The 14,443-nt window shown below is 30.6% G+C and overlaps 1 protein-coding gene across 1 annotated transcript; it reads right to left on the bottom strand.

The window, feature by feature from the left end:
• Window positions 1-6,711: 6,711 nt before the first annotated feature.
• Window positions 6,712-11,214, bottom strand: LOC111035966 (programmed cell death protein 4). Its single transcript, XM_022317809.1, has 8 exons — window positions 10,541-11,214; window positions 9,064-9,224; window positions 8,827-8,928; window positions 8,487-8,764; window positions 8,195-8,417; window positions 7,996-8,106; window positions 7,797-7,936; window positions 6,712-7,717 (listed from the first exon to the last, which is right to left on the bottom strand). The coding sequence occupies exons 1-8, from the start codon at window positions 10,821-10,823 to the stop codon at window positions 7,660-7,662; spliced, it is 1,356 nt and encodes a 451-aa protein (XP_022173501.1). The 5' UTR covers window positions 10,824-11,214; the 3' UTR covers window positions 6,712-7,659.
• Between the last annotated feature and the right edge of the window lie 3,229 nt (window positions 11,215-14,443).

Genomic DNA, 14,443 nt, shown 5'->3' with positions numbered 1-14,443 from the left:
TATGAGCGGAGACTATCTGTGATCCGTCAGTCAATATCACAAAGTAATTTGATGATATTGCTATTGCAGTAATTTATTTTCTAAAGTAAAAGGAAAAAATAGATTAAATTTGCGTATCTGCGCTTAAAAGTTAAAAGGCTACTTTGTAGTTAGTATTAATTAATCGGTTAGTTAATTTGACACGTCAACAGTGTTTAATAATTTCTACAAATATCTAAAAAAATTGTAACGTGACGCGGAAAATGCAATGAATTTCATTTAACGGCCGCCTCCCCAATTCAGCTTAATTCAATTTCAATCGTTTCAGCCGTATAGGTCCGCAAGAGTGAAATGCAAATTCGCCGTTTTTAAAAACTAAAAATAATTTGTAAAAATATAATCATTAAAAAGTGAACCACTCAGACTGTCCACATGCCTTCCAGCAAGCTGGTTGCGATCATCGTTGCTGGATGGTCTTCACTGCGAACAGTAGACCATCAGCCGCCTCACGCTCTGGCACATGGACAAGTCTCATCATCGTGGCCAATGACGACTCCAGATTTGCACCTGGAGGGGACGATGCATTCTACAGAAATGATCCTGTGAAGTATGATCTTAACTTAATCGTTGGACGTCGACCAGTACTTATGCAGTGCGCGTTCCCGTAAAACATGGCAGACCCGTAACTGACAACCATCTGATTATGGCTTTCCGTTACCGCGTGCGGTCGACCGGAACGACTGACCTACAGTAAGGAATATACAACGTTTTTTCGGCGTGGACTCGGCACCAGGAAAACGTTTTGCTCATCCGGAAAACGCCGACGGTCCCCGGCCCGGCAATATTTCAATGAACGTACGGCGACAGAGCCATCTACCGTCAACCGTTTGAAGCTCCACAGACGAACTGCCGAGTTCCGACACTCGTCGGTATGAGTTCGGGCCGATAGATCTCGCTGCTGTTACAAAAAAACGGAACAACCGTCAAAACCATTATAATGCCGAGTACTAGGTCTACCAAAAATATTATAATGTGATATAAAATATATTATCTCAAACCGTGAGTTGGAATCCATAAACGATGCACTATGCACATCGTCTACCCACTCGTCCTATGAAATAAAAACAATAATTTTAAAATTCTAAAATATAGTGGCGACAAGAAACAGTAAGATTCTATGGACCAGTCACCAGTGTACGTGAGAGTAACATACTGTACAAACCTAGTTACTCTATGCTATTTCACTGCTATTATTATGCTCTTATTCTGTGCTGCTATTTACTGTACCCGTCTAAGCCGATCGATTTATAAAGTGTAAAAACTGGCAGTTTTTTTGTGTACTTAGAACTTGTTCTAACTCATAAGTCATAATATATCACGTTATATCTGTACGCACAATAGGTATGCTCATATTGTAACAATTGAATCTACAAAATTGTACCTAAACATGATATTATATAAAGTAAAACATAAACATAATAAAGTATATTATATTGCATTATTATTAACATCAGGCCGAAAATATTTTTAAAAATAATTTCAATTACATAATACATTTAATAGGAGATAGTGGATAAATCTAATCTTAATCCTTACCTAAATATTAAACTAAGTCAATGGTCGTTCTTGACTATAGTCACTATAGTTGTAACCAACGAATTTAATCAAGAGATAAACAACTAAACAAGGATAAAAATATAAAACACAAGATTTGAATAATGATTCCAAAGTATTTACATTTCAAGTCAATAGAAAATTCTGATATTTTGGAGTACCTTTTTGATTTGTCTTTGACAAATTTTTAAATTACTTCTTTAAAATGTTAAGGTTTATTTGTATTTATAGATAACATTGTTTGTAGATAATTATTGGCACAATAATCCTATGATAGTTGAAATTGAAAAGTAAGGCTTTACTTTAATCAGAATTATACGAATCTACAAGAAAGATTGACGTGTGCTTTAAAAAAAAATTATCCATAAAAAATATTTTCCTACGATTTTTATTGATTTTCCCATTTCTGCATTAAAAATATAATCTATGTTCAAGTTCCAAAATTGTCTCTCTAGTGACTTTGAGTTGCCAATCCCTGGTACAGAATATAGTAATACACTCAAGGACTATATTCTCATAAATAATACGTCGTTGGAAATTAGAAAGAATATTTTAAATCACTAACGTTTCTTGTGGACTGGTATTGTAATTAAAGGTATTTAATATTTTAGTTTATGTTTTTAAATATCAACGTCACCCTAGATGTCTAGCGCCTAGACAACAGATTGTCAATATTGTCATGACATTATTATGACGACTTTTTACCACTCTCTTCGAATAAAAAAATTAAACAAGAATGCAATTCGACATTTCTCATTTAATACAGGTCCTTTGCGTGCTTAATGATCGGATAAAATGTCAAGTACTTGCTCAGTGCTCTCTATATACTCAGTTAATACCTGATTAACAATGTCTGTTACATTTGTATTGCATAGATACATTTATAAGCTATAAGTAAAATAAAACGATCGATCTTATTAGTTTTGGTTAAATAACTTAATTATATCGGAATATCGCTTCTCTTTAAACATTAATACCTCTCCAAGTCTAATGTCTTTGGTATTTACTTTTTGTCTTTAGTAAAGGGTTAATTATTTTGTTACGGCATTAAGACAATAAGACTATAGTAGGTACCTATCTAAGACCTGACTGTCCAATTACCTAAGTGCATATACCTACGATATACACCTTAATATCGACCATATAACTATTATGATTGTACTATCTGTATAGGTACATCATAAGTTTCCTCGATAGGACTTAACTCTGAATAGTGTACCTAAATAAACTACTAGACACTAAAGTACTTTTAATTTATTCCAATGCATTTCATTGTATTTAACATTCAGATATACGTGGAGTGAATGATGAAATAATGAATATACCCCGAAATGATGATGTACAACTTCGGCCGCTTAAACATGATTAAGATACTTAAATTATAAAGTTAGAAATTAAAACTAATCGGGTATCTATATTAACTATACCTACTAAATATAAACAAAATTCACCGAAAAATATTCTTGCTTTGGAGGATGAAATTAAAAATGTGCTATAATTAATATTGCAATAATGAAATGTTAACAGAAAATTTTTTTTTTTCAAAAACGTAATTTATAACTTCAAATTATCTGCATGAAAAAAATATATTTTCAAAAACGTGTGCATTATTTTTCAAAATAATAATCGACTCGTTTAATAACCACCACGTGCCCACGTATATGTTATATTATATTATCTTCTATTTTCGACATTTTATTTCACTATCTGACGAATATAATACACATAACATATTGTATAAATTGTACTCGTTAGCTAAATAACAAATAATACATTTTATATTATACACAATTTAATATACTGCCATACATTATAATAATATTTTATAGTTCTATACCTCTTTTTAGGAAAAAAATAGGATAATCTGAGTCATGACAGATTTCATTTTTTTTTTTTTTAAAGATAACTCGTTAATCGGTTTTTATTTATCTGACAGGATGGATGCATTTCCTTTCGGTTATGGAAGAGTAATATTCTTCGTGTGCACTATTAGGACCATTAGTATTTTGCAATAAACACATCGTGACGGTTATTATTACGTTATTATTATAGTTTTCAACGTTTTCAATGATTAATAATGGATCAATATTTGTCTGTGTTTTATTTATAATTATGTAACAAGGTTAACGCTTTTTTTTTGGAATCTAACGTATGCTTTTAACAGTTAGCTGCCACTAAAAAAGCTATTACATGTTACAATAATCATCGGCAATAAATAATAATATTGATTTATTTTATAAATTAAACAGACTATATCGTATGTATAATATATATTATATATTTGTATTGTTATTATTATTATGTTTTTATAACTACCTACTATAAAGTATATTATTATGATTAAAACCTGTAATAAAATGTCCATTCTTATTAGATATTGTAGTATTGTACTACACATTGAACATAGTATTGACGTTAATAGTTTAGTATAATATTATCTAAAATAACAAACTATTTTTAATTAGAAATAAACGGCGAATATTGTGAATACAGATTATCGCCATCGTACTATAATCGTCTGGGAAATTACTTCACGAGTTCACTAGTCTATTGTCTATTAAAAGTATAAAATATATATCCTTAGGTAGTTACCTACCTACAACTATCTACCTTAATATTATATTATATTGTGCTACTATATAATTTATAATTTCAAATATTTATACTAATACACTATACAGTCGTACAGATAAGTCTGCCCATTCTCCATTTATTATTATATTATTATATTTATTTGGGGTACCTACAGTACTATAGAGTGTGTTCAAATTTTAACATAATTATTGATAACTATAACGTGGTATTTTGTAAATTATATCAAATGTTGGCATATAGAATAATTACCTACATGAGGTATTTATACTTTGTGGGCATCTTTTGGGTGAACTCGGGGACTATAATTTTATAAACATAGTTACAAAGTATAACTATTGACATTAATTGTCTTTTGTCAAACAAACGTTTATGCGAGTTATGGGCAATCTATAGATGTAAATATGTAATCACCTATTATATTAAAGTGCTTAAACTGACTGTATGCCTGTATTTCTGGACTTCCAGAGCCCGACTTGGAAATTTTGGGGCCCGGGGCTAATATTTTGGTGAAGCCCTTCAATCTAAATTATAAATTCAATTTTTTTTTGATATACTTTTTTTTTGTATTCAATGAATTTTTAAGGTTATAAACAAATTATACTTCATGTCAATAATTTATTATTTAATGTTGATTGCCGATCGGTATAAATAAAACGTATATTACTGACGACTGTGTAATATATGGGGGGCCCTAATTATGTCGGGATTTGGGGCTGCAGCCCACCCAGTCCTCCCCTAAGTAGGGTTCTTCCTGTCTTCATCTGGGTTAAAAATGAACAATATTACTATAAAATACTGTTTAAAGATTATAGATATTACAATTAAAAATGTAATAAAAAAGTTATCATTTTTATATAATTAAAATTATTATACTACACAGATTGTTTGAACGATTTATTCATATATTCATTACTCTCCAAGAGATGGCACTGTAAGTACCTATAGATTTTACTTCGTAATAGTGACATCGGCAAGACAATAAGTTTTTCGACATTCTTTGATTCTTGTGTTTTTTGAGTTGTTCCAGTTTTGAACTAGGTGTGAGTTTAAGTATAATAAAACAAAAATCACCACCACCTTTTGGGCGTGGTTCAAACTGCTTTCTTAAGTCAAAATCTTCCTAGTATCTTGGTCCTTGGAATAATTTTTTTTTTTGTCATCTTCATCAAAATCAGTTGAGTTGTTGAATCTAAATAAGTATATACCACAACCTCAATACCTACTACACACACATTATCTTTTACATAACATAAAGTATAGTTTGTTTGAAAATATTTATACATTTGTTAACACGAAATTAGTAATTATCCTTGTTTTATCATTTTATATACAAACCTATTCAAGGAAAAATATTTTTTAAAAATGTTGGAATCGATTTTTGTTTAATACTTACGTGGATTTTAATTTAAGAAAATCATCCTAAATTGTGTTTGTAGTTTATCCTCATACCCACAATGAGCAATTGTGTATGAGTTGTGATTGACGAGTTTTGAACTATCAATACACACATTTTAAGATAGAATGCTATTACATAATATGCTATAATAAGTTAAGTCTAAGATTGTTAGCGGCTAAGTAATAAATTATAACATTGTTTTTTTTTATTGGAATGGGTAATTAGTTAACAACAATGGATTAACATTATTTGTATGGTCTCACATGAAAAGATCACCTGAACTATAATATTAGGTGCTTTGTGTCTACATTATAATTAAGTAAGAAAAATAAAAATAGTATTAATTGCCCATTTTGAATGATTTTATATTTGAAATATAAGATACATTAATGTAACAGTAAGTTGTAGTTGTAGATTATAGTTGGAATTTGAATTTTTTGAGTTTTCCAACGCTTAATGTATCTTGGCTGACAAGTGACTCAAGGTCAAGAGTGTAGGTATGTAATTCAATTTGTTTGGGAAGCTAATATATTGTACAAGTATGGTTCACATCTTAATACATTATGCTTTAAAAATATCTATTATCATTTTATATTTTAAACTTAACTAATTATTAGAAACATAGACTTTTCACTTCTGACTTGGGTAAGTAAGTATAAACTTTTATTGTAGTTAAAAATTTTTCTTTATTCTAAAATAAGAAAAATAAGTATTAAAATAATCAGATATACTGAGAAAGAGGTACAATATAGATCAAACTTTCTCATTTCAAAAAAATAATTTTAGAAAATGTTTTAATGTCACACACTTAAAAAAATTTGCATCATTTATAAAAATTGTTTCAAGTAAAACTACTAACCTATATTTAATCAATTAAACTGATAATATAAATGCTTTTTTTTTGTTTCAGTAGTAAAATATAAAAAGTAAATTATATTATCAATATAACATTAATAATAAATAAACAAAAACTTCTAAAAAATGTACTAATTTTGTAAATTAAACATACAATTTAGCTTTTAGGGAGCTTCTATAATGTGTGTACACGTATACTCGATTCAAGTTAACAAACACGCCCAGTAGAGGACTTGTGCACAGGCCTTTGGCATATTTCTTACACAGCATACGGGTGGTTGACTAAGTGAAGGGGACAAATATTATTGGCGTTAAGTATGATTCTTAACTTGAATGGAGTATAGTTAATATTATTCTGATGCTAAATACAGTTGTTATTTTAATGTTACACATAAGGGTAACTAGGAATAATTTATTATTTGTATAATAATAAAAAATATTGCTTAAGAATGATACATAATATCTATATTATATAATTTTGTACTAAACAGAATACAATATTTCATTACAAATATTTTAGAAAATGGTTCTTCTAAATTGGAAAATACACTCATTGTTATACAATACATAAATTTAAAATGTCGAATAAATTTACATGAAAAAGTAGTGAAAAAAATAATTTGTATAAACTATCTCATAATAAGCCAATGAATTATACAATAAAAATAAAATAAAATGTTATAATTAAGCAAGTTTTTTTTTAAATGTACCCTAGTTTTATAAGAACTCCCTAATTCATTCGACCACATGATGCTAATGAGTACAGTATTACTAACATGTCAAACATGAATATAATCTTATAATAGATAATTTATTTATAATACTCTCATTATTGTGAAAACTAATATTGCTGATATTCAATTCTAAATTCTTGGCATATTAATTTAAATTATTAATATTATATTATTAATTTTAATTGATAAGCAACAACTTAGCTGGCATAATAATACAGCTAAGTGATAAAATTGTTTACATATCCATAACACATTTTTACTTACATTACTAAAAAATAGCATTGGAATATGTAAATAAGTGTTAAATTCTAAGGTTGATTTTAATTGTAATGAAATAATTATATTTTATAGTTAACATCTTATCAAGTAATGACAATGACAAAAAAAAAAAAATTAAATCAAATCAAGTTGAGAAAAAAATACTGTACTCTAGAGGTAGAGGAGAAGAGGAGTATAGGTCTGTTAATGGTTCTTTTCTTATAGTTCTTATGCTTCTTTGAGACGACCACCATCACCTTCAGACACATACCGCTTACGAGATGCTCTATACAAAGTATAATTGTAACGTAGTAATTAAGAATATAACATAATATTAAAGTAATTCATTAATATTAATATAGTACCTTGTCGGTATTTTAAGCAACACATCCCTTTTCAAAAATCCAGCATTGATGCACTTATCCAAAAAACGTTCAAGGACAGCAGATGCTAATGGAACATCAATAGATATATCATCAAGTACATCAAATACTCTATCAAAACCCTAAAAAAATTATAGTTTAAATTAGTTTTAAATTAATATTTTAAGTTGTTTTTTCATACTTTATTCATCATTTCAGGAGTTATAATAATAGCATCATACAATGCTTTAAGTAATTTGCACATAGAAATTTCAGTATGAGTATTCATAGCTTCAATGACATCAATAACAGCCTGGAAATAAAGTTTGGATCACAAAAATAATTATATTGCATTACAAAAGTGAACTTAAAATATTGGTATTCAAACGAATATTACAAACCTCATAAACAAGTTCATGATGGAAATGTGGTACTTCCAATTCCAAAATACATCTGATGGCCTCTTGCAGATCACCTGAACATAAATATTCATCCAAAAGCATGTTCATTTGTCTCACAAGATACTGCACTGGCCTCAGGCTACCACCTACACCCCAAACATTGTCAAGTCTAGTCAGTCCATGTTTGATATTTAACAAGTTGTGGGCCTTGATCAATGCTTCACTGAAAATAATATAACAATGTATATTAGTAAATTTATGTCACATAATTGGTTATACTATGTTTACTTACTTTGCTAAATCACTGTAGTTTTTCTCTTTGAAAAAATCTATAATCTTTGGTGGGAGACAGTCATCTGCAATGGTTCTGGCTAAAAACAAACCAACAACGATGGGAGCATCGGGAGTATCAAGAATGAGATCAGGAAGATTAGCCAATATTACATCGAATCCCTGGGCTATTTCCTTTTGCTTGATTAAACGACCGTATAAATCAGATAGCAATACAGATGTCATCTCCCTCTGTGATGGTTTGTGTTCGAGAGCTACTTCAACAGCAACTTGAGTTATCTAGAAAAATATAAGAATTTATAAACATGTTTTTTCTTTATAGTTGAAAAATAAACACTAACCAAATGCCATTTGCTAACTATGTTTAGCTCGCTTAGTGTCATTGCTGCTTCATCAGTATCACCATGTTCATAATACTCAAGAATATTAAATGTAATGGAATTCTAAAAAACGAAAATTAAAACATAAGACGCTGTTCACAAGTATTAACTGATACAAATCCAATCTTTAAAGCTATAATACCTACTAAGATTGAATATGCAATATAGATTAATAGATGGGTATAATTAAATAATTACCTTGAGTTCTTCATCAGACGATTCTGGAGTGATTTCTCGCAGCACAATGTTGTCATCATCCAACAAATCACTATCATAATTAGGATCCTTCATATCAATAGCGGCATCAATATCACTCTCTTCGCCCAACTTTCCCCAAACGCCTTTGCCACCAGCACCACCTAATAAACAAATACAATATAGATGAATATATGTTGTAACACTGATAAAACAAGTATTGTAGCCATCAATTGAGGAAATATATTGTAACAATAACTATCTCATTGTTTCTTTTTTAAGCCTACAGGATAGTTGTGAATTAAAAAAAAATAACTTTTATCTAAGTTACAAATGTAAGAAATCATTGTTTTAAAGAAAAACATTTTGTTTCTCATAAAAAGTATAATATTGTATAAAAACAAATTAGATTAAATATACCCAGCAATATTCCATCATTGCAAATGTTTAATCATCTTGGATCCTAAAATATAATATAATATGTCTTAGTGAAATGTTATCATTAAATAAACAACTAATTAACCTACTTTATAACTTCAATCAAAACATTATGTTTTGAAAAATAAAAAAAATAGTAAAATGTACGTCATAACTTCATTTAAATGCACTTTGATATTTATTATCTTGATATATTTTTTTTTGATAGGTATTCATATTATTCATAATAATATAAACATCTCAATTTCTTTAATTAAAAAAGTTAATAGATAACTGTATTATCATTTATTCAAATGTACAGTTTTGAATAGTAAACAGATTAAACAATTTAAACAGATATATCTTACTAAAATTTGTTTTTATCAATAATTTATTGTTATTACTTATTAATATTTTGTATATTATATAAGTTAATAATAGTTGTTAATTCTTGTTTATGGACCCTAAAAACTAGTAAATAATTAAATGAAAAAATAAACCATTAGAAACCACCAATATTATGACATACACTTGAAATTTAAAGTATTTTTAACTTATTTTTAACCCAAACTTTCAAGGAAATAAGTTTCACATAAGCACCTTACAAGGTACAACGTGTTATGTCGTAATGCTAATTACATTAAATCTATTTGTTCAGAAGTACCCAAAGTTGAATAAATTGTTTTGTCCAAGTCTATTTATAAATTCTATTTTGTGCATATACATACATTCGAACGTTAATTATGCCAAGTGGACGTAATACCTAAGAGACTATATTTAGTATCAACCGGTATTAAAAACGGTTTTAAGTTCCAACAATACCAAACGGTCGTTTAAAATCACATGTCCGACACCAACAGCAGCAGAGACAGGTCACACCACACACACGATATCCAAACCTAAGGAACGGATCATACACAATTCATACGGTCTGGGGATCTGACGCGGCGTCTCCAAGAAGCACATGGTCATGACGTGTGCACTACTACGCGACGTGTAAATGACATTATATTAATACACAAACATTCGTGCCGGTCAACCGAACGACGGAAAGATGGTTTACCCTTTTTGATTTCTCCTCTCTTGGTGAAACCGCTCCGGGACTTTCTGTTGTTCTTCCAGCGTCTCTTGAGCTGCACCACGGTGGCCGTGCCGCCGTGCCCGTTGACGATGCCGCTGTCCCGGGACAGGGACTTGGCCAGCCGCTTGGCCTTGCGCTTGACGCGCATCTCCACGGACGTCGGGTCCACGGCCTTGTCCGAATAGTCGCTGTCGCCGGTGATGGTACAGCCGTTGATCACCTCGGACGCTACCACGTCGATGACGGCGTCGTCGACTTCGGCCATGGCGTCGGCGGTTCGGTTTTTCACGACACCGTTAGAACGTCTGTATGGGTACCGGCGTGATACCACGCTGCGAGCGTACTCGGCGGGGATGAGCAGGAGGAAGAGGTGGATGATAGGTTAGGCGTGTGCGCGGAGTCTTTACTGAGGATGAGACAAAGACGAGAATCGCGTACTTAAAACCAATCCAAAACGAAATATTGCTACATAAAACAACGCTTGTGAAACTGTCGACGGGACAAAGACAAGGGGTGGTGTACGTGCGAAAAGAAATCGGTACGGATTCGACGATGGCTGACGGACAGTGTGCTTGGAACCGACGGCAGTGACGATGTGTGCGGTGGGAAAAAAAGCCGATAGGACGATGGGACCAGCCGATACGCAAAAGCAAAACTGCCGCTTCCAGACGGAATTGCGCAGTTGACAAACCGAGCGCTCCTATTGGACACAGCTGTGCGGCCCGATGTAAACAATAACAGTGACTGCCGTCAAGGTCGGCCGAGCTCCGTACCGGCGAGTGCTGGAAACAAGGAGGTTCCAATATTCGGACGCGTCGGCGTCACGCGTGCGTGTGCGTGCGCAAGTGCGTAAAGTGCGTACTGCGTAGTAGAAAATATCATCCCGTCCTACCCCGCCAGACCATCATCGCGGCTGACGGTGACGACGCAGGCACCAAACCGTGTCCGCCGCGCATGCGCGAGTGGCGAGTGCATGAGCGTGTTACATAGCCTGTTTGCTGGTGTTTGGCGTTGTTATTGTTGTTGTTGCTGTTGTTGTTGTTGTTGTTGTTGACACTGTCGTGAAAACGGCAGCCGCCGGCACGTCAACCATTGCGATTTGTCGTCGCGTTTTCGGACAACCTGCTGCCGCTGCATATATTATAATATATTAAAGTACTTGATACTTATGCTTTTGATATTATTATTATTATTTTTAATAATATTATCCTATTTTACAGTGCACAGTACCTACTTTAAACATTTTATATATTTACACAACGCTTTTTATAACACGCTTACATACGACATTTGGTAATTAATACATAACAATTATTGACATGTATATTTATTAATTATTAGTGCATAATTAAGCGTTGGTGCCCTGCATAGTGCATGACTACATGCCATTGTGAGAGTGAGATGTGACGTGAGCGCTGCAGGTACCTAAACTAAATATATTATTTGAATCTAGGAACAAAAAGTGACATAAAAAAGCTTTTCGTATAAAAATTAATAGTACTAGGCTTTTTTAGCTTTTTAATTAAATTAATTATAATGGTTTTATTTATAAAAAACATAAATTATATTTTATCTAGGGTGTTGTTTTTAACAAGATTAGCCCAAAAGTTATAAATTACAATGAATGATAAATATTAGTTATGAGCAGCGAATTACTATAAAACGTGTTCCATCAGCCATCATAACATAGTAGTAGAATCCCTTTACACCAGAATATTATAATCGAATACCTTCACATCACTACTATAGATTTGGAGGAAACGAGTAACTCCCATGCTCTGCATTTATATATATTTTATGATCAGAGTTTAAAAAAACGAAATCGTTCTTATGATCAATTCGTGGGACTCAAATACCAGATTTTCCATTTTATAAATTTTACTATGAAGAGTAACATTGTCTTAGTTGAACGGTTATCTATTTGACAAGTTACAAATGACAATATATGTGTAACTATCATTTTGCAATGGTTTGAGATTGTATGTGTTTATTATAATATATTTATAGGAAATATACACAAACATAATTGATAATTTAACATTTACTTTTATTATTATTATTATTATCTATTGTAGTCGATAATCGATAATAAATATACCGAGTGATCCAGTAAAGGCGGGTATCCACAATTATGTACGTGGGCCGTGTCCACAAAAAAAGTTCACCTATGTCCAACAACACGGTAACGTGGGTAATCGATTAGTAACCTAACCTAATCAGCAAAAAGGATTTAAGAGAACGTGTATAGTGGAAACCCGCCTTAAGACATTCATTATTTCAAAAACTATTACGTTCTTAATAATATTTTGCAAATAATATTATTAAGTCCGTAAAAACAATTTTTTTTACAATTTTTTACTTTTTTAATTTTTCAATCCAAAGCAATACTTTTTGCAGTACCAATATTATTCTTCAAAAACCCAATTTTAGGCTAGTATTTTACGACTTATGAGTATTTAAAGTTTAGATTCGAGAAGTAGTGAGGTACATCTGTGGCTAGTGGGTATATTCAGTAACTCAGTAAAATGTTGTTCCACAACTCCGCTTAAGTAATAAATAAATTTTAAAAACTTATACTTATAAATAATAAGTTATAAATTAACTACTAATAAGCTACTTGTTTTAAATCAAAATACTCCAAATAATATTCTGCTTTGGAATATGAAATTTTAAATGTTAGTTGTCATTCAAAAGAGTAAAAAACTTGAAAAGCAATAATGATAAAAAATATACTTTTTTTTCCAAAAATGTTGTAATTATAAGAACTAAAATAAATAATAATGTAAAATATGCCCTAAAATGTTAAAATGTTAAATGGATCGGGATGTATATGTTTATAGTTACTAGACTATATAGTTCATTCGACAATCGACATACTAAATTAAATGTATGTATAATAATTATTAATTATAATTTAAAATATTGATACATGCGATAGCAAATAAATAATGTTTGCGTGGTTTATCAAATACGTGTTGTTGTTTCAATTGGTACGTCAGTAAAAATATATTTAGGAAAATAATATGCGTAAGCCGTAAATGTAATATTATGATGTTTAATAATCGATATAGATATTATATATAGGTATGTAAAAACAAAATTATATTCTTAACATAGTAAACATATTAACATTACAACATTATATCATTTAATGCAGTTGTTAGTAAGGCACCGTCCACTAGCAAGTAGTAGGTACCTACTTAAAAGTTAAAGCTTAGATTAAATAAAATTTGATCCGTGCTTTAAGTCTAGATTCACTATTTTACTGAAGGGAGCTGCTAAGCTGTGTTGGTTTACGGTTAAACAATTAACTTAGCAATCAAACAATATGACTTTAATTAAATTGTATAATAGTTATTAAACTAATAAAAGCAATTCTACATTAATATTCCAAGGTTGTGAATTATATAAGTATTGGTACTCTCGTACTCTTTATCGAGAATTTATTATATTTTAACAATACAGATTATTAATTTTCTATGCGTGTATCTACAAATTATAAAAAACTCTATACACGTTTTCTGAATGAAAAATACGGATGTAATTTGATGTTTCAGTTTTCTGATGCGTATGCCTGTAAATAAAAAAGTAAATACGATATACTGCAACGTATTAAAGATTGACCTTGGCAAGTAAAAAAATATCGAAGTAACTGGACGAGTATATACGTGTAATTGTTATATAATTCAAGTTGCCAAATATTGAAAATTCCATGCTCGTTGGATATTTTAACTTATGATAAAATAATTATACATAGTAATATTACATAGCAAATAACTATTGACTTGATTAGTTGTATTTAAACTGTATTCAATAATCAATATAATAAAACCGGGGAGCTCGGTCTGCTGTATATTGTATATTTGTATAGTATATAGTGTTAAT

The sequence above is a fragment of the Myzus persicae genome, unplaced genomic scaffold, assembly GCF_001856785.1.
Source record: "Myzus persicae strain clone G006 unplaced genomic scaffold, MPER_G0061.0, whole genome shotgun sequence".
NCBI lineage: Eukaryota > Metazoa > Arthropoda > Insecta > Hemiptera > Aphididae > Myzus > Myzus persicae.
The sequence above is the reverse complement of the archived record's forward strand: the minus strand, read 5'-3'. Positions and strand labels throughout refer to the sequence as shown.